At 60.9% G+C, this 26,044-nt stretch overlaps 1 protein-coding gene across 2 annotated transcripts; it reads right to left on the reverse strand.

Annotated features, from left to right (window-relative positions):
* Positions 1-145: 145 nt before the first annotated feature.
* On the reverse strand, positions 146-20,824 carry NR5A1 (nuclear receptor subfamily 5 group A member 1). Of its 2 annotated transcripts, none has more exons than XM_027741449.2 (7): positions 20,409-20,824; positions 18,293-18,408; positions 17,711-17,852; positions 13,356-13,996; positions 6,274-6,393; positions 5,581-5,728; positions 146-1,590 (listed from the first exon to the last, which is right to left on the reverse strand). In XM_027741449.2, exons 2-7 carry the CDS (start codon positions 18,392-18,394, stop codon positions 1,343-1,345), a joined length of 1,401 nt encoding a protein of 466 aa, XP_027597250.1. In that variant the 5' UTR covers positions 18,395-18,408; positions 20,409-20,824; the 3' UTR covers positions 146-1,342. The 2 variants fall into 2 exon arrangements, with proteins under 2 accessions (XP_027597250.1, XP_027597249.1); XM_027741448.2 differs by having other exon boundaries at positions 18,293-18,411.
* Positions 20,825-26,044: the final 5,220 nt, after the last annotated feature.

The raw sequence follows: 26,044 nt of genomic DNA on the forward strand, positions 1-26,044 counted from the left end.
ACCACGCGGCTCCAGGCGCAGCCTCTGTGGCTCCTCAAGGCACCGGCTCTGCAGAGCCACGGCGGGTGACGGCCCCTGGGACAGGGAGACCCCCCGCCCTGGGGACAGGGAGACCCCCCGCCCTGGGGACAGGGAGACCCCCCGCCCTGGGGAGCAAACCTGGCCAGCCCCTGCCGTGCGGGAGGAGCCCACGGAGCCAGGGTCGGGCCGGGGCAGGGGCTGCCTGGTGGGGCAGAGGAGAGGAGAGGAGAGGAGAGCATGGCTGAGATGGAGAGAAAGCAGCAGTCAGAGTCCAGCATGTCCCAGTTCGGGGGGCTGCAGCCCCCAGTGCTCCCAGTCCTGTCCCATGATGGGAGAGGAACAGAGAGCTCTTTGCCTGTGGCTTCGCCACAGCATTTGCTGTCCCCTGGGGACACGGCAGACCACAGGAGGGGGTGTGGGGGCCCAACACGAAGTGCAGGAAAATCCTTATTCCTCCCTGCCCATGTACTTGGGCCAGTAAATGCAGGGAGGGGGCTGCAGAGCTCGCCAAGCTTCCCCAGGCTCCTGGGCACGTGCCTGCACCTCCCTCCTGCCCGGCTGCTCTGCCACCGTCAGCTGGGGCAGGACAGAGCTGTGCTGCCCGTGAGCTGTGGGCTCTGGGCACTGCGGCTGCCACGGCCTGCAAAGCCACAACTGCTGCCTCCAGCACCAGCAGGCACTGGGAAAACGAACCTCAGCTGAGGACTCAGCGCTGCCCACCCCCTGCCTGCCCTCGCTTTGCTGGGGCAGTGGTGGGACACAGCATGTGCACCTTGGGGTCACAGGACTGAATAGGGCCAACCCCTCCAGCCCAGCCCCAGTGCTCTGTGTGGCTCCTCCGTGTGCTCCCCCAGTGCCTGGAGACGCCCCAACCACTACAAAACCACAGCCTGGAGGGGGTTCACCTCACCTCTCCCCTGCCCTGTGCACAACGGGCCCTGAGACATGGGGCAGGGCTGGGAAGGTGAAGAAACAGCTGGTAGGGATAGGAGAGGAGCAGAAATAGGAGAAAAGCCGGGACAGGCTTTACCCTTCCTTGGTGCTGCTGAGCCAGGTCTGTAAGTGGCAGGCTCAGGCACCAGGCGTGCAGTGGAGCTGGGGCAGCGCGGCCAATGGGGCAGCTCAGCAGCCGAGCCCATGGCCCTGCAGCCTCAACCATCCTTGCTGTGTGTTAAACCACCTGGGACGTTTCCAATAGCAGAGGTTAAATAGCATCACTGAGGAAGGCAGGGTGGAAGGCAGCCAGCCCCGGGCACCAGTCCTGCCCCTGCTGCGCCAGCGGTGGCACTGGGGCTGCGCCGGGTCGTGCTGGCGGCCACGCTCAAGTCCGCTTGGCATGGAGCATCTCGATGAGGAGGTTGTTGCAGGGCACCTCCCCGCTCAGGTGCTTGTGGTACAGGTACTCCTCTGCCTGCATGCTCAGCGCCCGGACCTCCGCCAGCCACAGCAGCAGCTGGCGGAACTTGTCCGTGGAGTGGGGGTAGTGGCACACCGTGTACTCCAGCAGCGCCGCGTTGGCCTTCTCCTGGGCGTCCTTAGCCAGCGTGTGGTTCTCCAGGTACTTCACATCTGCAAGGAGGAGGAGGAGGATGAAATGGTGCCAAGCTCATGTGTCTGCCCCACCCACACCGTGCTGTGCTGGGGTGAGCCAGGAGGGACCCATGCTCCTGGGTAATGCTCCTCATGCAGGAAAACAGTGCAGGAGGAGTCTCGTGCCCCATCCCTGTCCCACCGTGGACTCCCTGTCCCTGCTCTGCCTCCCAAGTCAGTCTCCCCTGATGCTGAAGACAGATTCCAAACCCCCTGGCAGCAAGACTGGTGTCCCCCTGCCCTCACTGCCCAGGAAGAGGCAAAGCCAGAAGGTGCTGCCAGCTGTGTTTGCACACTGGGAGCCGCTGCCATCAGCCCCCTTTAATTCCTGAAGGTCAAGGAAGCGGCTGAATTAATTCCCCGATAAACCTGGTCTTTCCAATGTGGCAACCAGGCTCACCAGCCTAGAAACCCTAATCCTCCATGCCTCACCAGGGCTGCAGCAGCTTCCCATAATCCCACTGCCAGCTCTGCTGCCAGCAGGGTGGGAAGCAGCACAGCAGGCAGTGGCACCAAGATGCAGGCAGGGTCTGGCAGCAAGAGGCTGCTGCAGACCTGAAGGCAGAGCTGCAAGAGCTGGGGCAGGCACAGCCCCAGGGAAGGGGTGGTCTCCTGTGACTGCGGGGACAACCTGTGCTTGTGGGTTGGGAGTTCTCCAGGATTTAGGATGGCCTGAGCTGGGGTTTGCTCTCCAAGGGTGCTGCCTCAGCATTCAGGTTGCCGGGAGTGCTCCATGGTGAAGTGTTGACTTCCAACCAGCACACACGTTCCACTGGCCCTGCACAAGGATTTTGGTGGCTTTGGGGAACCAGTGCCGTGCGTTGCCCCATCACCACCTACAGCTATACACAGCAAAGTACCAGACCTGCCCGACAGTGACCTTGCTGCCAACCCTGGCCCCGAGCCCAGCTGGGGCAAGAAGATTTAGTGGATTTGCTGTGCAGCACGAGGAGCCCGGCAGTGCTGCCTTGGTCACAGCCCCGTGGCCCACAGCCGCTGATGCACGGCCACATTCAGGGAAACAGGGCATCATGGGCATGGGTTCTGGCCAAGGCAGCTGAGAGTTTGGGGGTTATTTCTGGTTTTCATCCCAAAAAGGTGGGGAGCCAAACGTGGCTGTAACCCAGAGGGCTGAGCAACATGTGGGAGGGCAGACTGCAGTGCTGGTGACGGAGCTGTCTGAGCGGGAGGGAGCAGATGGGACCCCCACGCCACTGGGTGGGGGTGTCTCTGGTCCCCCCCACTACCTGGCCCCGCAGGGCTCCCTCGAAGGGACCACGGCACCCAAGGCTGCTGCAGCCCAGCAAAGCCAGGAGCCCCCAAGGGGCAGGGGCTGGGGAGCAGAGGTGCAGCTGGGGGGAGTGCAGAGCCCCCAGGGAGCAGAGGCAGAGCCAGGGGGGGCTGTGAGCCCCCAGGGAGCCCCAGGCTCCGGCCATGTCCACGGCCAGGACAGGCACTGTGGGTGCAGGCACAAAGGGCACAGGTTGTGCCAGGATGCACTTTATCAGATCACCCTTCCCTTTTCACTGGGCGGCACATTTGCTCCTATTGTCTCCTCCTATCCGGGTTCTTGTTACGAAATCTCTTTATCTGCATAAGGTTATTGTGCATGTCATTAAAAAAAAAAGAAGTTATATTGATAAATGTCAAATCTATCCCCTGAGTTGGCTCAACAATAGCTAGTTCTACTCGATGAACTCACCTGGTTCTCTGAAAGACCCTATTCACTGTTTAATTGAATATTTGAATAATCTTTTCATTCCTGCAAGGAATAAAGAATGTTGTCCAAATAACATTGACTCACTTCATTTAGAGACACTGCAGCAGTTGCAAAGACTGTCCTGTGACAAAGCCTCCCATCACACATACAGATATGCCTGGGATTATTTCTATGCCCTCAAGTGTTCTTCCTATTCACAGCTCCTTTTGTTTGGGAGAAGCTGCTGATAAATTGCAAACGCTTAAGGGAATGTGGGCTATAAAAGCCTCTCTTCCTCCCCTCCCCAAGAGTAGCTGCTTCATGAATGTAAGTCATGAAATCGAATGATAGGTCAATCCATTAAGGCTCTATTAAGCCCTTCTGTAGAACAAAGCTAACCTGTGCCGTCCTCATAAATATTGCTATTTTGAGAAGCCCTAATTTTAATTAAATCTCTTTACCTGCTCAGGAGAGAAATCTATTTAGAACTCAAATGGCAGCTCTTGTGAGCAGGGCTTGGCTTTGACTGCGCTGTGGCAGAGTGGTAAATGTGGAAATTCTCTTGTTAAAGGCAATTACATCCTGCACATAATACACAGTCCCGTCCTCTACAGCTGAGCCTGCGAAGGGCAAATTACTCCAAGTGAGCTCTGCAATATGGAGAGAAAAAGTTGCATTTGGGGCAAAATGATGTATGGGAAAACACAGCTATTGGATTCCATGCCCTCCCTGAAAGCCACTGCTCCAGGGAAGCCATCGGGGTGGACGCTGTTCCTGCTCGCTGTCCCGTGCCAAGGGGGTGAGAGGGACACAGGCAGCACGGTGGGGACACAGCTCTGCTGGTGCTGAACCTTCAGGGCAGTGGCCAAGGAAGGTCCCGGCTCGGGGTACGAGCCCCCCCAGCTCCTTCATTTCCCAGCCCGGGCACTGTTTGTCCCCCACCTTATCACTGTTCGAGCACTGAATTATCGCATCTTGTTTCTCTGGATTTCAAAACAGCTCCAGAGGAAAGGAAAGCTGAGGGAGGAGATGCCGCAGGTGCAGAACGGGATGGCAGCGTGGCTCCCGCCCCTGGTCCCTAGATAGGACCTCATGGATGGAGAAGTGCAAGCACAGACTAAGGCACTGGGGCAGGGATGGGCTGGGATAGGAACAAGAACAGAGATGGAAAACAGGTCTGCCACAAGCTGGGCTCACCATCCCGGCACCAGCACTCGGACGCTGCAGGGACCCCAGCTTCCCTGGGGAAATGCCAGTTCCTGTCCCATCCGGTGGGTGCAGGTATCAGCCACTGAGCAGGTGTGGGAAGGGAGGCAGCTGCAGTGGCAGGGCCGTGAGCCAGGACTGTGGCAGCCACAGGAGCCCCTCACCGGCCTCATGCCGGGACAGGAGATCTGCCACCGAGGGGAAGGTGCCAGCACCTGTAATGATGGCAGCTGGGCACCCTTGGGGTCCCTGTGGGGCTCAGCACCACCCACAGCTGCACTGCCCTGCCAAAGGCTGAGATCCCTCCCATGGGACTACCCTGGGCACCCCTGCCTCAGGGAGAAGCCTGCAGGGAATGGAGGCACATCCCTGGCTGCAGTGTATGTGGAGATGCTCCCTGCAGTGTGGGCAGGATGGCCAGGGTGGGAGGGGGGTGGGAGTGGGGCCAGAGTGTGGCAGGAGCAGCGTTGGAGCAGGGCAGGATCAGAGCTGAGCCGCTGTGCCACCCCAGGGAGGTTTCAGGCTCTGCCAACAGCGCCTGCAGCTCGGTGTTATTTAGTCTGGGTGAGGTGGGAGTGTGTGAACCCACTGCCTGGGCCCGGCCACAGGCTCCAGGCTGAGCCTAATCAGGAGCACACGAGCCCCGTCCCAGTGCGGCGCTCGGGCCCTGTGACGCAAATCCCGGGAGATACGGCGGGCCCGGCCCGCTGCCGCCGCTGTCAACACAACTGTTTTGCCGCAGCCATATCAGCGGTTGTGTCCCTGCCTGGCCTGATGGGCAAGTGACCAAAACAGGCCCCACTTGGCCAACAGGATGGCAGTGTCCCCTGCAGCTGGAGCAGAGCCCAGCCTGTGGCAGGAGACATTTCGGATCCGAGGGGGAAAAACAGGTCCCAGCCGTGGCTCCTGGCGCCTCATTAAAAGCCCCTTCATCACACAGCCAGACCCTGGGCTGTGTGTGCTCCCTCCTGCTCTGCTCCCACCCCCCAGGACCCTGCCCCCAGCATGGCCATCCCCCCTGAGAGTGGCTGCCCCTCGTCCCAGTGCCCCGCAGCAGTGCTCACCAAGGCTGAAGAGGATGAGGAACTTGAGGCAGACGAATTCATGCCGGTCCACCTGGAGCGAGTGCAAGTGCAGGACGAGCTCCTGCGCCCGCAGCACCAGCGTGTTGAGGATGGAGCCGGCCTGGGCTGAGATGGTCGACATGTCCACCTGCGGGGATTGGGACGGTGTCAGCTTTGGCAGCCCCAGTCCCCCATAACCTGCTGCAGGAAGCCCCACACAGAGCAAGAGCTGGGAACCAACTGGGAACTGGCCCTGAGTGCCCACTGAGAATGAGGGGTGTCAAAGAAAAGGCCAATGGGTGAAACGGGAACCTCATTTCAAACAGGCAGGCCCTTCATGGGGTGCTGACATTGTAGGCACCCCATTTCCAAAAGCCACCCCTAGGGAAGGAGGGGGCCCCTCTTCACATCCTACCTCTGAGAGTACGGGTAGGGCTGGTGATCTTTCCATACAAAATATTTTTTTCCAGAACCGGGAGCTGCGTGGTGGGATGGGATGGGATGGGATGGGATGGGACGGGACAGGACGGGATGGGATGGGACCTTCTGCACAAGCAGACCCATAGCGTAGCAAACCAACCCACGTACCCTATGCCTGGTTGGCCACACTGGGCCAGAAGTGAGAAAAAAGTCGCCCCGTGCCCGCAGCCAGCCCCCACCCCTGCAGAGCACAGTCCCTGGGCCATTGCTCACCTCCTGGCCGGTGACCAGCAGCACACTGTGCTCCTTGCCGTGCTGCAGCTGCCGGTAGACGTGGTCAAACACCAGCAGCTCACTCCAGCAGTTCTGCAGCAGCTTCATCTGGTCACCCACCTGAAAGGGAGCGGGAGCAGAATGGCTGAGACTCACCACACTGCACTGCACAGCACCCACCCTGCACCTGGCACACATTCCATGGCAGGGGGGCCCCTTGGATGAGCAGGGAGAGCTGGAGCTGCATCCCAGAAAGGGGGACCCTGAGCTGGAGGGGAGGAGAGGGGCAGGTGGTTGTGCAGAGCTGGCTTCAAAGCAGCTCAGTGTGTTTCAGTGGCACTTGCTGGCTCTTATCAGCACTGGTTTTCCCCCACCAGGCACAACCTCCCCGAATTGCACACAAATTTTAACAAAATGACTGCAGGAGGGGTGTGCAGCGGCTGCACAAAGGGCCTGTGTGTCCAGGCAGTCCCTCTGGATACTTTTAAACGAAAGCAGACAGTGCCCATGCTCACCTCCCCGCGGGGATGGCGGCTCTGGGGGGGCAGCAGTGCCGTGGGGGAGCGGGGGCATCGCTGTGCCCTGCAGCTGCCAGCCCAGCCCCTGCCCACGCACCAACACACGTGGTCACGTGCACACTGACACTCGTGCTGTGTGTACCTGCAGGCACAGGCCCAAAGGAACACCTGAGGCTGCCCCTGCGAGGAGCTCGAGCCAGGACACAAGCAGTAAGGGTCCCCAGAGGTCCTGCAGGGTGTCAGGGACTGCAGGCAGCACCACTGACTGGCAGGACAAGCTGCCAGAGCCAACGGCTGCATATGGCAGAACTAAGAGCTCTGCCAGGTCCCTGTACCCAGAGTTGTGTCAGAACATGGGGCACACTCCTGTCCCGGCACGGGGAGCTCAGCTGCCTTCCCACCACCCTGCTGAAAACCACCATGAGTCACCAGCTTCATCCCCTCAGCACTGCTCTTCTCCAGACCCCAACTCCTTTCCACAGGGAACTGAACTCCTGTCCTGCCTGGACCCCCCCTCTCCTGCAGGGCTGGTGTAGGGAAAGGGCTGGGATTAAGGTACTACCTCCCTGCGGAGCAAATCCAGTGCCAGCAGCTGAGCTCTGCAGGGCCATTGTGCTCCCCCTTTAATAGAGGGAAGACAGATGCAGCATCACAGGGCTGGATAATGCCCTCGTTTTGCTGAAGAGGCTGCAATAAACCGGCACTGGGAGATTGCAAAAGGAATAGAAGCCAGATGAGAAAGAGCTTTATGGTCTCAGAGCCTCAGAGCCGGCGCTCCCCGCGAGCCGCCGGGATTTGTCTCTCAAGTGCAGTGGGTGGTCAGAGCGGGTCCTGCGGCAGCGCGGGGAGGGGATGGGGTGGGAAGGCAGCAAGGTGGGGCTGCAGCACCCACTCCTGCCCAGCACTGCAGGGAGGGCAGGGGGCACAGGGGGCTGCTGCCCCATCGCCCAGGCCAGCCAAGGAGCCGTGGTCTGTGGCCCAGCAGCTCAGGCTGTGAGGCTCCTGTTCAGCAGCTGAACAAAGGCCTGGGGAAAAGCTCATTCTGCACCAAAACAGAGCAGAGACTTTCTGCATCCGTGGTGACCTCTGCCCCAAGGCTCGTGGCCCTGGCAGGGCGCTGGGGTCCCGGTGCACAGCTCCCTGCCAGCCCAGCTGCACGCTCCCGCACCGTGCCGAGTGCCTCCGCTCCGGCTGAGCCGGGGCGTTGTTTTGGAAGCTCCTTCCTGTGCCTCATTCCTGAGCGAGATGAGCTCCAGAAGGGACAGACAGAAGGTTTCGCCTCGAGAAAAGTTCTAAAAAAATTTAGCTTTTCCAAAAGAAAGCACTTTGACAATTTTGAAATCTTTTCTTCCTTCAAAAATTGCTGATCGGCTCCTGCCAAACTCTGCGGGGGGGTTCTGCTCCCTCCCTGCAGCCCCTCAGCAGCACATGTCACCCTGTGTGGCTGCTGCATGGCTGCTCCCTTGCCAGCACACCCCGGTGTGCCGCGGTGCTCCCTGGGAGCGTCGCAGTGCACCAGAGCCACACGGCCGTGGCGTGGGGGGTGAGGTGGGTGGGGGCACGACAGGGTGGGCTGGGGGCTCAGTGTGCCAGTCAGGGCTGGGGGCCATAGAGAGGTCCCCAGCACCAAGCTGGGGGTCCCTGTGCCCCAGGCTGGGTGGCAGCAGGCAGGGCCCACAGCCCCGCTCTGGCACTGTGGCTCTGCTGCAGGGGGCTCTGGCTGGGGGTCACCTGGCTGTCCCCCGCCCTGGCCTGGCCTCCCGGAGCAGAGGGCTGCTAATGGAGGGGCACTCAGAGGCAATCAATCCTCGCGGTGAGGCGGCAGCACACACACACTCCCCGTTAAAAGTTAAGCAAAGGATCTTCCTCTTTTAATGTCAAGGCTTTTCCACGGAGTGCTTTATCGAGGGCCTAATGCAAGCTGTCTTTGAGAGGCAATTTTTACCTTTTTTTTAAAGCAAGCATTTATAACCCATTCACAAAACACGCAGCAAACGCACCCCCCACCTCATGCTGAGAGAGCAATCCCCTGTCACCGGGAATTCTGATGGGCTGTGACCTACAGAAAATCCAATTCCCTGTGGGAAAGGGTCTAGGATGGCGCCAGAGGGGAGAGAGGGTGTGCAGAGTCAGGGGTGATGCTGCCCAGGCAAGGGCTGCAGGATCTGCATGTGGGTGTAGTTTTAAACTCCTACCACCCTCCTTGTGGGTTCACAGGTGTGAGGTGAGGAAGCCCCTGGGAGTGTTGGGGCTCCCAAAACGTTCCCAGGCCATGTGGGGACAGTGCAGCCCCACTGTGCTCACTGCTCCCTGCACAGCCGGCTCAGGGCATCCCCCACCTTGGGTGCCACTGCTGCCCTCCAGCATCTCTGTTAGGAAGCAGAGTGACCACCAGCAGTTCTGCTTTGACAGGAAGCCCTGAGCAGGTCCCAGGACATTGATTCCCAGACACGGGCACAAGGAGTGCTCGGATGCCCCCGACCTGTCTCCTGCCCACAGATGCTCTCCAGGCCTCCACCCAGATCTCAGGTGCAGGATTTGTCCCACAACCCTCACACAGGTGCAGGACACACGTCAGTGCCCCGAGCCCCAGCAATTACTGGGTGTGAGCAGGACCCAACACCTCAGCTACCGAGAAGTGAGAAAGTGAATTAATGCCCACCAGCCACCTGCAATGGAAACCTCACACAAGCCCAAGGTGTTAATGGTGAATGCACGTCCCCATCCCCCTGCCCAGATACCACCACGATGGGCAGCTTAAAGCAAAAACCATCAAAACCAGTGCAGCAAGACCAGAATCTCGTCTCCCTGCTGGCTCCCATGCTGCTGTGGCCCAGGCTGCACGAGCACCATGGCTCTGCAGGCAGGGCTGTGCTGGCCAGGACACCACAGGAAGGGGAAGCGTCACTTTTCCCCCAGTGCATGGGATGCTAAACATTGCTGCAGCATCCATGACCAGAAGGAGATTTTAAATCTGCCAAAAACGGTCTGGCCATTGGCCAGGAGATGGGGTCAAGATGACCCACACATGCTAAAGGCAGAGAAGCAACTGACTGCAAATAGGCTTCGTGGTGGCTCTGAGATCTCTGACGAGGACAGAGGGAGAGCAGCCCAGCAGACAGACCCAGCGACCGCAGGGACCCCTTGGTCTGTGGGAACGGTGCTGCCCTCAGCATCCCCCCATCACTGGTGCTTGCCTGTGGGTGGGAGGGCAGTTTGCCCCAGCCCTGTGGCATGAAGGGGCCAAGGAGGGGGTCAGCATCATCCCACCACCCTGTGGCTGTGCCGTGCCCCTCTAGCAGCACAGGGACCCTCTGTACACCCAGCCCAGTCTGGCCTTCGGGCTGAAACCGTGGCAATTTGTTTAACATTCCTGGCTGCTCATCCCAATCTAAAGGTCACTGCAACCCTGTGTGCACAATATTGATATGTAGGTATGGCAGTGACACCTATATAAACCAGGCTGTGCAAGACATGTGCATAAACCACTCCAAAACCAGACACTGTGAGTGTACAAGAGCACATATATGTGTGCGTGCACATCTCTCTGTCTGTCTCTCTCCACATATATATATAAAAAAATTACATCTGAAAGGACAAAGTTGCCTGAGACTCACGACCCAACAAAATATATTTCACCCCCGGCCCATATTTTTCTTCCTGAAGAGATGCTGCAAATCTTCCCTCAGTCCTGACACATCTCATCTAGACTCAGTTAAAGTTCGTATTTATGGGCGTCAGCGCTGACCTCTTCCACCTCCGCCCGCGCGGCCTCGCGCCGCGGCTGCCTGGCCGGCCCTCGATAAACAAGCGGGCCCCCAAATCCCCCTCTGCCGCACAGCGTTATTAGTCTTGCCTCCGAAGGCCAGCGCAGTCCGTAATTCTCCTCCTGGTGACACGAGATGAGCGCCGCGACATCAGTCTCCCGGCGGATTGGCATGGGGACCCTCGTTTGTCAGTGGCAGACTGACAGAATTACTGGCCCTTAAATGAAACGATATATCTGGGAAGTTAAATCTGTTTTCAATCTGACTGCCCCGCGCCTGCGGGCGGACGTGGCGTGTGAGCCGATGTCAAGAGGCCATTTAGCCCATGGCCCCCCTCCTCCCCTGGGCGCAGCGGCGGAGCCAAGGGGCCTCTCCCCAACATCTCCCAGCCCAGCCACCCCCTCAGGAGGAGAGGGCAAAGCACCCAGTCTGCCCTTCACCAGACTGCTGGGCCAGGAATGAGAATGGGAACAAGACTGGCCAGCTCCAGGGAAACCTGCTCCCACTCTCCTTGGGCAGGGACCAAAGGCTCATCCTGGCCAGGCATGAGCCAGCAGGTCCCCATGTCCCTGAGAGTTTTCTCCTTCCTCTCCAGGCCCTCTCAGAGGCCCTGGATTGAAGCCAGCTATCTATCTGCAGACAGCCCTGTGGAAGCACATGAGTGCTGGGAGGGTTCAGGCAGGGCATGGCATGATGGGGTCATCAGCCTGCACCCCCCTTCTCACCTGCCTGCACCCCCTGTGTGTGATGTGAGCCCTGCACGATGCCTGGAGCAATATCCCAGCACAGTGCCCTTCCAGCCTGCATCCCTGCACTGGCCTCGGCCAACAGCCCATCCCTGCTGGGGTTGGGCACCCTCACTTTCACACAGACCTTCCCAGGGGATGGAGAGGGCTGCTGGCATCCCTGCTCCGAGGAGCCCTGAGCACTCAGCAGGGACTGCCTGCAGCAGTGGCCATCGATCTCAGAGATTGCCATGTCCCTCTGTGCTGGCTTTAGGGCACAGCCAGGGTTTACCCTGCATTGGCAGGAGTTTGTTTACTGCCCCAGCAGCCGTTTGCCCATGTGCCTGCAGGAGCAGGGACTCGAGATCTCAAACCTACTCCTTCCCACCGGCTGCTCTCTCCAGGGAGAAGCCACCACCCTGCACCAGGGAGTTTGCACCGTGCTGGGGGGGCAGAGGGCAGCCCCAGCACCATCCTGGGGGGCCTGGGCACCTCCACTCTGTGCTGGGGTTTGGACCTGCCCCGTTGTGCTGCAGAGTCAGCACAGGGAAGGGAGCCAAGGACGGCGACACCGCGTTCCCCCGCTGGAGCCACAGTGGGACGAGGTGTCCTGGAGTCCCTGGCCCTGCAAAGTGCTGGGAATGCACTCCACAATCACCATGTGGATGAAGGCAAAATGCACGAGCCCCTGAGATGGCAGAGACGGATGCGGATCCCAGCTGAGCTCCCATCCTTGATCACTGAACCCCATGTCCTGGGCATGGCAGGGGACATGACCCGCTCCTGGCAGGACACAGCTGCCCCTGCCCAGGTGAGACCTCTGGCACTGCCATCCCCCCCAGAGCCCAACGGTGGGAGGAGCACCCACCAACAAGGATTCACACAGAAACAGCCTATTTTGGTGGCACAATCAGGCTAACAATGGAGTTACAAGGCTACACAGCAATACAGCCGGGAACTGAATTTACACTGTTTACAATATCTCCTGGAAAACAACAACCACCCTGTTCCCAAAATCCAGGCTGGACACTGATATGATTGAAATGAGCCCGACCCACCCCCACAATGCCGTTTCCTGACACTGTTCTGGCAGCTGGGGACTATTTTGAGCTGTGAGGCTTGGCCACACTCAGCCCCGTGGCGCCCCTGGCACCATGGCACAGGGAAGAGCCTGGTCCTGTCCCACAGCACCATCCCCACAGCCCCACAAGAAGAAGGTGATTTTGGCCAGAGTCAGGCAGCAGAGCCTCACGCTGAAAGCACTAGAAGGCACCCATGTCTCTCAGATGCCTCGGGACGTGGCTCTCTGGGTTTTGGCCACGACACAAATTTTCTTTCCCATTTTTGCACCAGTTTGGGAACTTGGGTCAGTGCAGGGCATGAATGGAAAATGTCTGAAAGCCTGGCAAGGTGTGCAGGATGGCAGAGGCTGCCCCAGCCCTGCTAGGCTGGGTCCAGTAAATGTTCAGGGGCATTTGCTAAGTGGGTGTCCCGGCAGGATGGGGCTCAGCTGCACGTCCCCCAGCCGAGCACACTCGTGGGCTGCCGGCAGCAGACATGGTTCTGGAGTGGGGTCGGTGGTGTCCCCGCCCCAGCCAGCCCTGCCCCGGCTGCCTGGCACTAATAGGACCCACCTGACCACATCGATTTTCCTCCTAAAGGCAGAGGAGAGAATTGTCTCAACTATAATTCCTCAACGTTACATTTTTCAATTATATCTTGAGCTTGACACCGCAGTCACTCTGCCGGCGATTGCCTCCACACCTGCCCCTGCCGTGATGAATCTGAAATCATTAGCCCCACACGACAGTGGGAATCGCTCCGGCACCGCAGCTGGGCCCCAGTGTCTCCAGCCCTGCCGTGCAGGGAGCTGGGAGTGGGACGGGGATGTGCCAGCAGATCTGCTGTGACAGCACCAGGCTTGTGCCCACGAGTGTCACCCTGCCCTCGCAGCATCTCCGCCTCAGTCCTGCCCACAGCAGCACCCCATCCTCACGGCATGGCAGCCTCAGTCCTGCCTGCCCCCCATCGCCCGCCCAGAGCAGCATCCCTCCCCGCTGCCGGGCTCCTACCTCCAGCTCCTTGAAGAAGATGCAGCTCCGTGCCCACTCCACGATGGAGAAGAGGGTCTGGTCAGCCATCTTGCACATGAGGCCGAAGGTGCTGAGCTTCTCGTGCCGGCCCTTGCCCTGCTCTTGCTGCAGGCAGGCCAGTATCCGTGCCTTCACCTGGGCCTCGTCAGGCTCCAGCTGCAGCAGCTTCAGGATGACCTCGGGGATGTCGGGGGGAGAGCTGCTGGGGTAGGTCTCTGGGTACACGTAGGCGGGCACGGACTCGTGCACGTTTGTGTAGTGGTCGGGGTACTCAGACTTGATGGTGCGGTTGGGGAAGGAGGGGTAGTGGTATCCGGGGAGCGGCGCGTGGCCAGGCACAGTCACTCCCAGGGAGGGCGTCCCGTAGGGGCTGCGCTCGTAGTCGACGGGCGTCAGGGCAGCGGGGTTGGGCGGCAGCGTCTTGGACATGGCGTGGATGCTGTGGATGGTGGAGGACAGACTGTAGTCGCTCTGCACCGGGGACATGATCTGAGGCACCGTCTCCAGCTTGAAGCCATTGGCACGGATCAGAGCTTTCTTCTGCTGCTTTAAGGCACGGTCCCGCTTGTACATGGGGCCAAACTTGTTCCTCCCTCCGCGCATCCGGTCTGCACGGACAGCTGGGGACAGAGAGAGGGCAGAGGCTGCAGAGAATCCTCACAGAGGAAGACCAGGTCTTCCACACGGCACAGAGAAAAAGGGGGGTTGGGGACACACACGGCTTGATGGTGAAAAGGGTTTGTGGGGCACCAGGAAGACCTTCCCACAAAGTGGACAGCAGGTTGTGCCACTCAGCCCAGCTGATGTTACTCTCAGAGCCTCTGGGAATTGCAGAAAAGGAAAAGACATTTGGCTTTAACTATAAAACAAGGTGGGGGATAAAGCGGATTCCATCCCCCATGAACTGAGAGGAGAGCCCTTGAAGCCTGAGCAGACGAGGGGGTTTGACGTCCACTTTCGTTTTAACAACTCCTGACGCTGGACCAGCCCTGAGATTTCCTTGTTTCTGCAGAGCCTGGGACCCCACAGCCCCCTCAGGACCCTGGTTCCCTGCATCCAGGCTGCATGTGCTGCTTTTCTGCAAATCTCTCCCTCTTTCTCGAACAGCATGGCCGGCAGGTCCCAGTGGGTGCACTTCACCCCGGCCTCGGGCAGGAGGCTGCCAGCCCTGCAGGTACAGCCTCACCGAGGGGCTGTGCTGGAGCATCCCGCTGGCACAGTCACTCCGAGGACCCATCGCAGTGTCCTGGCTGCAGCAAAGCAGATGTTCCCCTTGAACACCGAAAGAAACCCACGAATATGTCAACAATCAAGGGAGCAGGTGCTTCTCTGCAGCAGGAGCCTGTCCCTCTGCACTGCCTTGCTGTGCTCCCAGGGGCTGCTGCCCTGACATACCCCTTGGAAGAGCCTCAGGCCGCTGGAAGCCGGGAGCTGGGAGCTGGACGGCAGCGCAGAGGGACGGAGTGAGCCAGCGAGAGCAGCTCGCAGGCTGAGCATCAAAGGCAAAATACCCTCCGCTAGTTCATGTTCCTGCTGACAGCCAGCGGGTCTCGCTTTGTGTCTCATCTGTTACCTCTGCCTCTCTTTCGCCTACTTATCCTGGGGCGCACAGCCAGCCCCCCCGGAGAGCCCAAGCACCTCCCCAGTGCTCCCCAGGCAGGCTGGAAAGGCAGTCGGGAGCAGCAGCATTTCCAGGATGAGCAGGAATGTGCTCCCAGGAGAGCCGCCCTGGCTTCCTCCCTCATTCTTTATTCATGAAAACAGCATCTCGCTGGGAGCGGGCAGCCAGCGGCAGCCTCTGAAGCGAGGGGTGCTGTGGCCCCCGCCCCTGAGACCTCCCCCTACACCTCTGGGCAGCAGAGAGCTGCCCCGGGGCAGTTCCTGACTTGGGGGCACGAGGGAGGTGCCGCAGCCAGCACTGTGCATACCCAAGCCGGGGTGTCCTGTGGGCAGGCACGGCTGGCAGCCTGAGCTGGCACAGGCAGGCCTGGCAGCCCCAGCCACACATCCCAGAGCCAGAGCACACCGAAAGCCCAAATCTCACACCCACTCAAAGTGATGTGTTTCCACCGCTGCTTGAGGTCGGGCCCAGCAATGCCCAGGAATTGTATCCCAAAGGGACTCCCATGGCTCTGGGCAAGGGTGCACAGGCAGAGACCCCCCTGGTGCTGCCTGCACCCCCCCACAGCACAAGGTGCTCACAGTCCAGTCTCACAAACCCTCTGCAGGCAGCCGCATACACCTCCTCCCCTCTCCCAGCAAGAACACAAAGGGAGAAGAGGCCTTTTAATTCCCTTCTGCTCTGCTTTTCCTGCCATTTGTGCCACACTCGGGATCAAGAACAACTTGCCATTTGCTGTGTCCCAGTTGGCAGCTAGGAAGGAAATGATGTGCCCCGACCTCCAGGGCAAGAGGGCCCAAGTGGAGCCACCCAGGAAGAGTCTTCACCCCCAGCACCCCCCAAAACCCTCTCCAGGTGACCCCCAAGCCACACACCCACATGGCAGCAGGAGGGGTCTTCAGCACCCCGCAGGCCTCACTTCCCACTGCCACTGCCTCGCCTGCCCTCACCCCCATGCAGCCCTCAGCTAGGGCAGGCTGCTGGCCAGGCTCTGCCTCCCCTTGTCCAGGCAGGGGCATGGAGGGTGCCCAGGCTGGTGCCCGTGGGCTGAGCAGGGCTGTGGGCAGCCTTGGGCCAGGGCTGTGCTGCTCCCGGGCTGGGCTTCCCTACGGCCTCCCTTCAGGCACTTTGAGGGGGGCCTGTGTCAACACTGCCCCCAAAATCGATCGCCTCGGGCTTGCTCTTGTTCTGTGGAGCTGGAGACTCACCTCCAATGCATCACCTCGGATGCCTTGCCCCAAAATACTAAGAGCTGAGGAGAAGCGATCCCTGTTTTTTACCACAAAAGAGATGGCTCCATAGAAATATCACCCTCCGCTGGGTGATCCCCCTGACTGCCCAGCTCAGCTAAGGGACCAACAGCAAGAAAAGAAACAAATAAAGGCTGTTTGAGACAGCCCTGGGACCGAAGGACCTCCACAGTGAGCAAGACAAAAACTGCTGGAAAGGGATAAAAAGCCATGCCTGTCTCCCTCGGGCACCCTGAGCGCTGCCCCTGCCCACTGTCCCAGGGCCCCCAGCCCCTGCTCAGCACCCAAATCCCCCTGAGACATCGATCAAAGCTGCCAGAGCATGCACGGAGTGATTTAGGTCACCAGTAACTCCAGCCCGGGGGAAGCCAGCCCACGCCCCGAGTTTGCTGGGGCTGATTTTGCAGCTCTATGTTGTGTCTTACTCCTGTGCCGCTGCTCGCAGGCTCCCATCCCGCTCCCGGAGCGAGCGGCCGCCCGGCGAGAACACGGAGGACTTTCCGATAAACCGCGCTGTGCCCCGCGCAGGGGGCCCGGCCAGCGAGGGGCTGAGCCCGGCCAGCGAGGGGCTGAGCCCGGCCAGCGAGGGACTGAGCCCGGGCAGTGAGAGACTGAGCCCGGCCAGCGAGAGACTGAGCCCGGCCAGCGAGGGGCTCAGTTCGGTTCCCCCCCGCTGCAAAACACAAACGATTTCAGGGGCGAAGAGGTGGGGGGGGGCGGCTGACTCTGGGGGGGGGGGCTCCTTCTGCCTCTGCGTTTGCTCTGCCATCCCGTGCGAACGACCTGTCCCCCAAATATATTTCGTTGCCGCTTGCTGAGCGTTGCAGAAGCCACAACACGCGACTCGTGGCTGTCGGGGCCCGACTCTGATGCCGGGATCGACTGCGCCGACAGGAGAGAGGTGGCGGCTGTGGGGCTGGAATTGCCCCCTCGAGGGTCAGAAATCCGTTATATTAAATGTCACCGAGAGGAAAAATATAATTCGTGGTGGGTCTGCGGCAGTTTTATTGCGAGCCCTATCATTTTTAACGTTTTCCTTAAGTCTCGGCTTCTGGAATTATGTGCTTAAGGAAAACAATAATTTATTTGCTATTTCTCAACCTTCCTGCCAGCAAAAAAAAAAATCCTGGAAAGTTGAAGCCGTAGCAGCCAAAACCCCGGGGAAAAAAAACCCAAACAAAACGAAACAAGGAAAAGCAGGAGGCGACGCGAAAAAACGAATTTTTTCTTAACTTCGAAAGGAAAAACGGAATCGAAGCGGCGACGGGAATGACCGGTCCGGGGAGGCGGCGGCAGCGGGGACAGCGCGACCAGTCCCGGGAACCGCACCGTCCCTCACAGCCCCTCACAACCCCTCGCAGTTCCCACACAGTCCCGGACAGTCCCCGACAGTCCCGCACGGTCCCCGCACAGCTCCTGGCCCCGCCGCCGCCCCCCGCCCCGCCGTGCCCGCCCGTCCCTACCTTCCAGGCGCATCCCCACGGTGAGGCACTTCTGGAAGCGGCAGTAGGGGCAGCGCTTGCGCTGAGTCTTGTCGATCTTGCAGCTCTGGCTCTCGGTGCAGGTGTAGTGCTTGTTGTTCTGCACCGTGCGCTTGAAGAAGCCCTGCGGCGGCGGACGGCGGCGTTGCGCGAGGCACCGGCACCGGCATCCCGGCGTCCCGGCGTCAGCGCCCCGTTCCCTCCACCCGCCTCCGACGGAGGGTCCCGCCGCCCCCGCCGCTGTCGGGGCTCCCGTCGCTGCTCCTCTCCCGCCGCCGGGCGCGAATCCGCCGCTAACGAAAACGGGCGAGAGCAGCCCCGCGGCCGGTCCCGCTGCCCCGGCCCCTGCAGAGCCACGTCCCCGCTCCCTACAGAGCCCCTGCCCCCTTTCCCCCGCGCAGCGCTTCCCGCACAGCCCCGGCCCCGCTTCCCCGGCCCCGCATTCTCGGCCCCGCACAGCCCCAGCTCCGCACAGCCCCAGCCGCGTTTCCCCGGCCCCGCACAGCCTCGGCCCCGCAGCCCCGGCCCCGGAGCCCCGGCCCCGCACGCCCCGGCCGATCCTACCTTGCAGCTCTCGCAGGTGAGCAGCCCGTAGTGGTACCCGGAGACCTTGTCCCCGCAGACCGGACAGAGCTCGTCCAGGTCCTCATCATAGGAATAGTCCATCCCCTCCAGCGGCCCTGCTGCGGGACGAGCCGCGGTCAGAGGGACGGGACGGGACGGGACGGGGAAGGGGACGGGCGGCGGCCCCAGCCCCGGCTCTGGGTGAGGAGCAGGAGCGGGCGCAGCGGAGACCGAGCTGCAGGTGCGGGAGCCGGAGCTCTTTATAGCGCCTGGAAGAGCATCTCCATGTTGGTGCGGGCTCACGGCCAGCCCCCCGGGGCTGGGGAACCTCCTCTGGGAGAGCGGGCGGCTCGCGGCGGCGGGGACGGGGCGGGGGCGGAGGGACCCGCCGGCCCGGGGACCGGGGACGCGGCGGCCGGCCTGGGGAGCAGCTCGGCCAGGCCTCGGCAGCACCGGGGATCCCCCCAGGGACGGGCAGGGGCCACCGTTCTGCGAGAAGGGGCACAAGACCCTCCTTGCTCCCCTGCATCATCTGTGGGGAACAACAAGCCCCCCAGCCTCCCCGGATATCCGGCCTGAGAGTGGCACAATCCACTGGGAACCAGGAGTCCTGGGGCTGGAGCACAATTAACCGTGTCTGAGCATGAGCCTGCTCTGCTCGGTGCACATCCCTGGACCCCTGGCTTTGTCAGAACTCCCCGTTACCCTACACCAGCCGGCCCTGCCAGCCCAGGGAGAGCTGCGTGGGGAGCACCAGGATGTGCAGCAGCTCCTGACACCTCCTCTGGGGCCACTATTAAGGAGATGACAGTTCAGACCTAGCACCAGCCACCCCACCTGGAGCACCCACTGCTAACAGCGTCCTGGTCTGCCTGTCAGACAGCAGGGATCAATTCAATGCTTAGGGATTCTTAATGAAATGTTCCATGACGGCTGCAGAGCAGCACAGGAGCACCCTGGCTATGGGCATGTCCTGTTTATCAGGACGCTCCCAGGCCACACACCACAGCCCAGGCACTTCACCATAGGGAGCTCGAGGCATGGAGCTGAGCTCCCACAGGAGCCTGCTGCCAGCACAGCCCTTGGGCAGTGGCACAGGAGGGCACGAGGCTGTGGGTGTCTGGAGCTCTGGATGACCGAGGGCTGTGCTGCCGGCAGTGCCCTGCAAAGGGGAGCCATGGCTCATGGCCCCACATGGCTGATCCCGCACAGCTGATCCCACATGGCTCGTCCTGCAGGACTCATCCCACTCATCTCATCCTGCCTGGCTCATCCCCCCCGCTTGCCCCACACATCAGCTGCCGCCTGCGGGTGCGGCGTGTAGGAAGCAGCACTGGCAGGGAGAGCGGCAAACAGGAAACGGGCTCGGCGCAGCATCGCTCCAGAGCCCTCAGGACTGGAGCCTGGGCTAAGAATAGGAGCAGAGCAGCCCACGGTGCGGGTCGGCAGCCATACGGCCGGGAATGAGCACTGCCACCACCAGCAGAGCCCCTTGGCCATGGCCCCCACACTCACCATGAGCTCCCAGGGGAGCTGCTGGGCAGCCATGGAGCAGGGCCTGCCATCCGGGAAGACAAACCCAGGAGGGGCTGTGGGTTGGGAGAAGAACTGAGCAAACACTGCGAGGAACAAAAGCAAAAGCAACTCAGAGCCGAAGGCTCTGATCCCTGCCAGTGTGGGCTGGAGGGGGATGTGGGCTCAGCCAGCATCGAGAGTTGAGGGGTCCCGGACACCTCCCACGCTTGCTCCAGGGTGTGGGGGCTGCCTGTGCTCCCATGGGCAACACCCAATCCTTGGGTGACCAGAGCCCCCAGCACCGCTGGCTGGCCTCCCCTCAGCAGCCGGATCTGTCATTTCTGGGCAGCAGTGTGGCTGAGGGGCCAAGGCGATGGTGAGGCCTCGCCCTGCTGCCCGTGGTCTGCAGAGCCGCCATCCCCACACCCGCTGGCGGGGAAGGGGCGGGAAGCGGAGGCCCACACTCGGCTCTCGCTTCCTCACCAAGCCCTACCGTGTCCCCAGCTCTGGCCTTGGCTGCCACCGTGACAGGGAATGGCGGCAGTGGCTGGGAGAAGGGCGGGATGGGCGACCGTGGTTCCCCCCACGGACTCGTACTCACCGTGAGGCGGCTGCACGGCTGCTGCGTGTGGGGCCGGCGGGCGGGAGAGCCTCGCTCGGCCACCGGCCAGGAGCTGCGACCCGAGGAGCCTCTGTGGGGTGTGGGCACCGCTGCCCTGTCCGCGGCAGGCTGGGGGATTTATGGGACCTGTGTCCGCCGGGAAGGTGTCGGGGCTCTGGCTGTGCACACACCGCCCCGAGCAGGACACCGGCCAATCTCCTCCCCATGGGGGCCAGGCTCAGACGGGATGGACCCACTTTGGTGCCTTATTGGCTTCTGTGGCCACGTGACCGTGCTGAAAAACATCATAATTAAGCTACAGAACGCTGCCCATAAACTAGCATTAGAAAGTGACAGCGAAGATAAGTGGGACCCCCACAGCAGATAACAGGGCCCAGGAGGGAGACCCTGCAGGGAGCAGGGGGCACTGGCGGGCGGCAGGGAGTGCACCAGCACCCACAGACACCCTAATTTACAGCCCAGAGTGGGAGGGAGGGGGACGAGGGCATGGGGCAAGACACCTCTGGGAGGAACGTGAGCCCACTTCACCCACCCGGGACTGGGACACAGCCCGGCCTCCTGGCCAAGGGAGGTCTCCTCTGCAGGGGAGAGTGGGAGGAGGCTCCTCCACACTCAGGGCCCACTCCTGGGTCCCCGGGGCTCACTGCGCCCATGGCCAGCAACTCTGCTTGTGCCAGAACAGCACTGGCAGAAAGGCAGCGTCCCTGGGCCTAGGCAGCCAAGCTCTGGCTGTGTTTGCCATATCCGATTCCCCACGTTCCTTCACTGGGCATGGTCCTACCCATGGGCACCGTGCCAGCTACAGGGCCTGGGTCCCAACCACCCCGTGAAACATGGGAATGGCAATGCTGGGGCAGGAGGCTGCATAAGAGACCCCCCTATCCCAGCAGAGCAGGGATCCGCCCCCACAGCCGGCCCTGCGCTCCAGCCGTCCATCACCACCGTGTCTTCCCACATGTTTGTGCAGTGTCCTCTCCCTGCTTTGTCCCAGTGACGACAGCCCCAGGAAGGAGTGGCTGCCGCGGCCTCGAGCCCCACACCAGCACAGCGAGGGCTGTGCCACAGCTCTGCTCTGGCCAGGTGGCTGCTGGTAACCTGGGCGGCACAGCAGGGCCCACAGTCCTGGGCTCAGGGGTCAGCAAAAGGCTGGTCCCCTCCCTCTATCAGCGCAGCCCTGACGTGGAGCAGCAGTGACGTGCCCTGCAGTGTACCCACGTCGAGTCGGGGGAGCAGAGAGCCCCTGGTGCCACGGGGAGAGGAGCAGGAGCATGGGCTGCGCAGCCCTGCTTGTTTTTTCCTTGCATTGCAGCTGAAGAGAGGAGAAAAACTAATGAAAACAGAGCTCTGGAAGAAGCGCCAGGCCCGGAGCGGCTTCCGCCCTGATCCCCAGCAATTATCAGCCACATGCCAGATGTTCCGACGCGATGCCAATGTCAGAGAAAATAAATCTGTGGCAGGTTCAAGGTCCCTGCCGGGCCGGCACGCAGCGGCTCACGGCTCAGCGGCCTGCGAGGCGGGACGGGGCTGTGGGGCGGCCGCAGCCGCTTCCTCCTGCCAGGCATTGTTCCCCCGGGAAGCCCCGGCCTCACACCGGCCACTTGCTATTTTTGCAGCAAGGTGCTTTCGGGGGTAAATACGTCCCTGCCGGCCTTGGGCACTTTCCTCTGCGCTGGCCCTGGCCAAGGCTGTGGCCCAGCTCCTGCAGTATGGCCACGGTCAGGGCCAGCACACGGGCCGCGGTGCAGCCCGGCGGGTCCCGGCTGGTGGCAGGAGGGTGGGTCTAGAAGGCTGAGCTGCAGCGGCCACACAGGCACTGGGTAGAGCCACCTCCGGGCAGCCTCAGGGGTCCCTGGGGACAGGGAGGAGGTGCAGATGGGTGACATTTTGGGGGTCATAGCACCCAGGAGGGACGGACGAGGTGGCTTGTGGCTTCCAGCCACACAGGATATGTTGGGGAGGGGAAGTTCAGGGCTGGGGATAGGCCTCAAAGTTGCTGCCCTGTCACAGTGTTGTCACATCCAAGGGAGCAGCACAGCCTCTGTCTTGTGCCACCGACAGGCCCAAGCACCGGCACATCTGTCACCAAAGCCCTGGCTGTTGGTTTGGTGACTTCGCTGCTCCACGTCCTCCCAGCATGGCCCCGGCACAGCTGGAGCTGTGGATCCACACCACCCGCTGCGGGCCACGGCATGCTTTGGCTCCTTGCTGGTGCGTAGCCTTGATGCTCAGCAAAGCATATCTCCTGCTCGGATTTTATCTCCATCCACTCAGTTTATCGGCGCAGGGCAGCCCTCCTGCCTGCGCCACGTTCCCGGAGCGTGCCTGCAGCAGGTGTGGCCAGCACTACTGTTTGCCAAACCCCGCTGCCTGCCCGCAGTCCCTGACTCCGGGGCCGTGCCGATAATTCGCGTGCGGTGAGGACGCGGCGATAGCGCTCCCGATGACATTACCTTGTCCCCGCATTCCTGCGGTGCCACACACCTGGCGCGGGGCGCGGGCGGCCCGGCACGTGGCGGCGGGTGCAGATGCTGCGCGGGCAGCGCTGGGAAGCGCTGGTGGTCTCCTCCCGAGGGGACTCATTGACATATCAGTCACATAGTTCTGCATAATTGGGACTTGGATGCAGCCTCTCTTTATGTTTCCTCTTGGCAGTTGCCAACAACATGAAGCACTCCTGGGTCAAAATGACAGCCTTTTGTTTACTATTCCTGCTTATGTGCCTCATTTTCTTCAAGGATAAGAGCTCTTTATAGGAATCTTTATTGTGATGAGGTTAGCAGAGAGAAAGATTTCTTTCCAGCTTTCTCTCTCTTTCACAGCTGATTAGCAGGGTCAGCCCACAAGGACAGCAATGTGGAGCACAGATCCAGCACTTGCCTCGGGGTCCCTCCAGCCATGAGCCACATCCTCTCCAGCACAGTCCTAACCTGCAGACCCCTCAGCACCCAGACCCACACAGGGTGCCCAGGCCCTCCTGTGGCACCATTCCCCTCCGCCTTGTGGGGGCTGCAGGGAGGGGATCCACCACCCCAGCAAAGGTACCACAAAACCCAACTGCCCCCTAGAGCTTGTGCAGGAGCTTACCGGGAGCACACACCTCCTCTCCATGCTGTTACCAGCCTAGCTGTGGTGACGTCCTTCATCTGACCTCTGCAGCGGTGACCAACCCCGTCAGAAGCACCTGCACTTGGCAAACCGAGATGTGAGAGACTTGTGATGGTCCAGCCAATGGCGACCCACCAGTCTGCTGCACTCAGCAGTCTGGTTTTCAGGTCTAAACTCCAAAAGGACAGTGACCAGGCAAGAGATGAGATGTGGGAACAGTTGGTGACAAGATGGAGGGAAGCTCATGGATTAGATACGGGCAGGGATGGACATCAATGGAAAACCTTCCCCAACCCTGGAAGGGGCCTCACAGGACCAGCCCAGCAGATCCTTCACCATTGCTGGGCTGACCCCAACACTGCAGGGAGGTGACCCAGCTGACCCCACAGCCCTGTCCCAGCTAGTACCCATGGGGTGACACTCCTGGGAACAGCCACTCTTGTCAAGAGGAAAGCAACTTACCCTTGAAAGTTACTTTGCGAAGGTCAAGAGTGGGACTGTGACAGAGCAGCCTGACAAACACATCTCCCAAAGTCCTTGGGCCCGATAATGTATGTCCCGTGCAATGTTGACACTAGTGATCCACCAAAGATCAGGTTAACAAGTTTGACGTTAGCGACAGTGTGATTTGTTCCGCGCTGGCTCTGAATTCATAGAGCCGCTGGCCTTCGGTGATAAACTATTGCGCCGCGTGCACGAGGCTGTGGCAGTTGTCACCCGCTGGAGCACCGAGATGAAAAGGAAGCAGAGCTCTAATCAAAATACAGTGGTCAGTAGGGGTTGAGCTGAAAATTAAAATGTGCTGGTACTTTTCCCACTCCAGCCCTCCTTTCCAGGCAGCCCCTCATGCCAGAGTGAGGGGAAAAGCCGCCTTGTCACCTCTGCGCAGCTCCAGCTTGGTTTGAAAGTGAGGACAAACCCATCACCCCACGTGCATGGAGCATCCTCTGCCACCTCCCAGGGAGCCCCTCTACTGCCGACCTTCAGGGCCCCCCCACAGGGGATAAATCCCGGGTGGCACCGTGTCAAAGCCGCTGGAGCTGCTCCGCCGAGGAATGCTGTCAGCAAGGAAAACGAACACAATGAGAGGGCAGGAGCCTTGAGAGCGCTCGGCAGAGGAGCGGGGCAGAGGCTCGTGGCAGGACCGGGGGAGCGGGGCCGGCTGCTCACTTGGAGCTGCCTTTGCAGCAGCACAACTCCTGAGTGTGCTCCCAGGCACAGGAGTGTGAATGTGGAAAGTGCTGCTCAGGCTTTTAACACACCCCCCTCAGCAACACCAGGGATTGCTAAATGATTCCTGCAGTTCCTCTCTCCGGAGGGCGCTGGCCAAGCATCTCTGGTGCATTTGCTTCTTTGGATTACTCCTCCTCCTGCTGCTGGTGCAAACCCTCCTCCTGCTGCACCCCGTGGTGACAGTGACCCTCTGCATGTTCTGGCCATCCCCCAGTTTGGAACCTCCTGGTGACAGCAGTGCTGTGGCTGTGCCACGTGTGCAGTGACTGAACGGAGAAAACCCATCCTCCTGCCTTCTCCTCCTGGAACCCAGCCAGGAGACGGGACCACCACACACTCATTGTTTGGCAGGGCCCGGAGACTGCGAACCGTCACCCTTTGCACTGTCTCCGCTCCTGTCACCCCCAAGGCACAGGGTCCCCCCAGACAACCCTGCTCTCAGCAGAGGCCACTGCCAGTCCATGTTGCAGCTGCTCTGGGCAGGGCTTGTGCCCTCATGCCAGTCCCAGCTGCATCAACAGCACCGAGGCCTTCCCCAGATCTGCAGATGATTCCAGGGCAGCAGCAGGCAGGGCAGTGCCGTGGCTGCCACCCAGACCAGCGCTGGGCTCCCACACCCTGAGGGTGCCCCTACCCCAAGAGAGAGCCGTTGCCAAAGGGGGAATATGCAAGGGACCAGCAGACGCCAGCGCTGCAGAACAATTCACATTTATTAGTTCATACAGCTAAACACTCGCTAAACATGCATTCAACACTTATTGGTCACATTTCCACAGGTAGTCAAGTCCCAGAGCAGAGCAGCGGAGCAGGGGCAGGTCGGGCTGGCGTGGACGGTGCCACGGCGCGCCCGGACACGCCGGCACAGACATTCATTTGGTCATAGCAGTGACGAGGGGCAGCTCCTGGGCACAGCACGGGGCCCGCTCCTCCTCGGGCCGTGGGGCCAGGGCGGCACCAGCTGGACACGCTGTCCTGCCCCAGCCCCGGCTCCGAGTGTGCCAGTGTTCACCGTGTGTCATGCCGAGGCAACATCCTGCTTCCCTGATTTACACAAGGGATTGTGGGAAAAATGAATGGGAGAAACCATCACTTGGGACATCAGCAGAAGGACCTGACAACCGGGACCAACCCTCCTGGAATCATCCCACAAGCCAGCGAGGGGGCGACACAAGCACACACAGCACACCGGACCCGCTGCCTCCCCAGGCTGCCCAGGACGGACACGCAAGGAGCTGTGGGGCCCAGGACACCAACACACCCTCTGCACCAGGACTGAG

Source organism: Pipra filicauda, unplaced genomic scaffold (genome assembly GCF_003945595.2).
Source record: "Pipra filicauda isolate LSUMZ 115617 unplaced genomic scaffold, ASM394559v2 scaffold100_size2392355_pilon, whole genome shotgun sequence".
Lineage (NCBI taxonomy): Eukaryota > Metazoa > Chordata > Aves > Passeriformes > Pipridae > Pipra > Pipra filicauda.

Bases quoted from the DNA above. Each gene is read 5' to 3' on its own strand.
- NR5A1 (XM_027741449.2), bottom strand. From the start codon at position 18,394: ATGGACTATTCCTATGATGAGGACCTGGACGAGCTCTGTCCGGTCTGC. The intron at 6,394-13,355 runs GTAGGAGCCCGG...GCTCCCTTTCAG, and splicing joins TCTTCTTCAAGGAGCTGGAG to GTGGGTGACCAGATGAAGCT. The intron at 5,729-6,273 runs GTGAGCAATGGC...CAATCCCCGCAG, and splicing joins TGCTGGTCACCGGCCAGGAG to GTGGACATGTCGACCATCTC.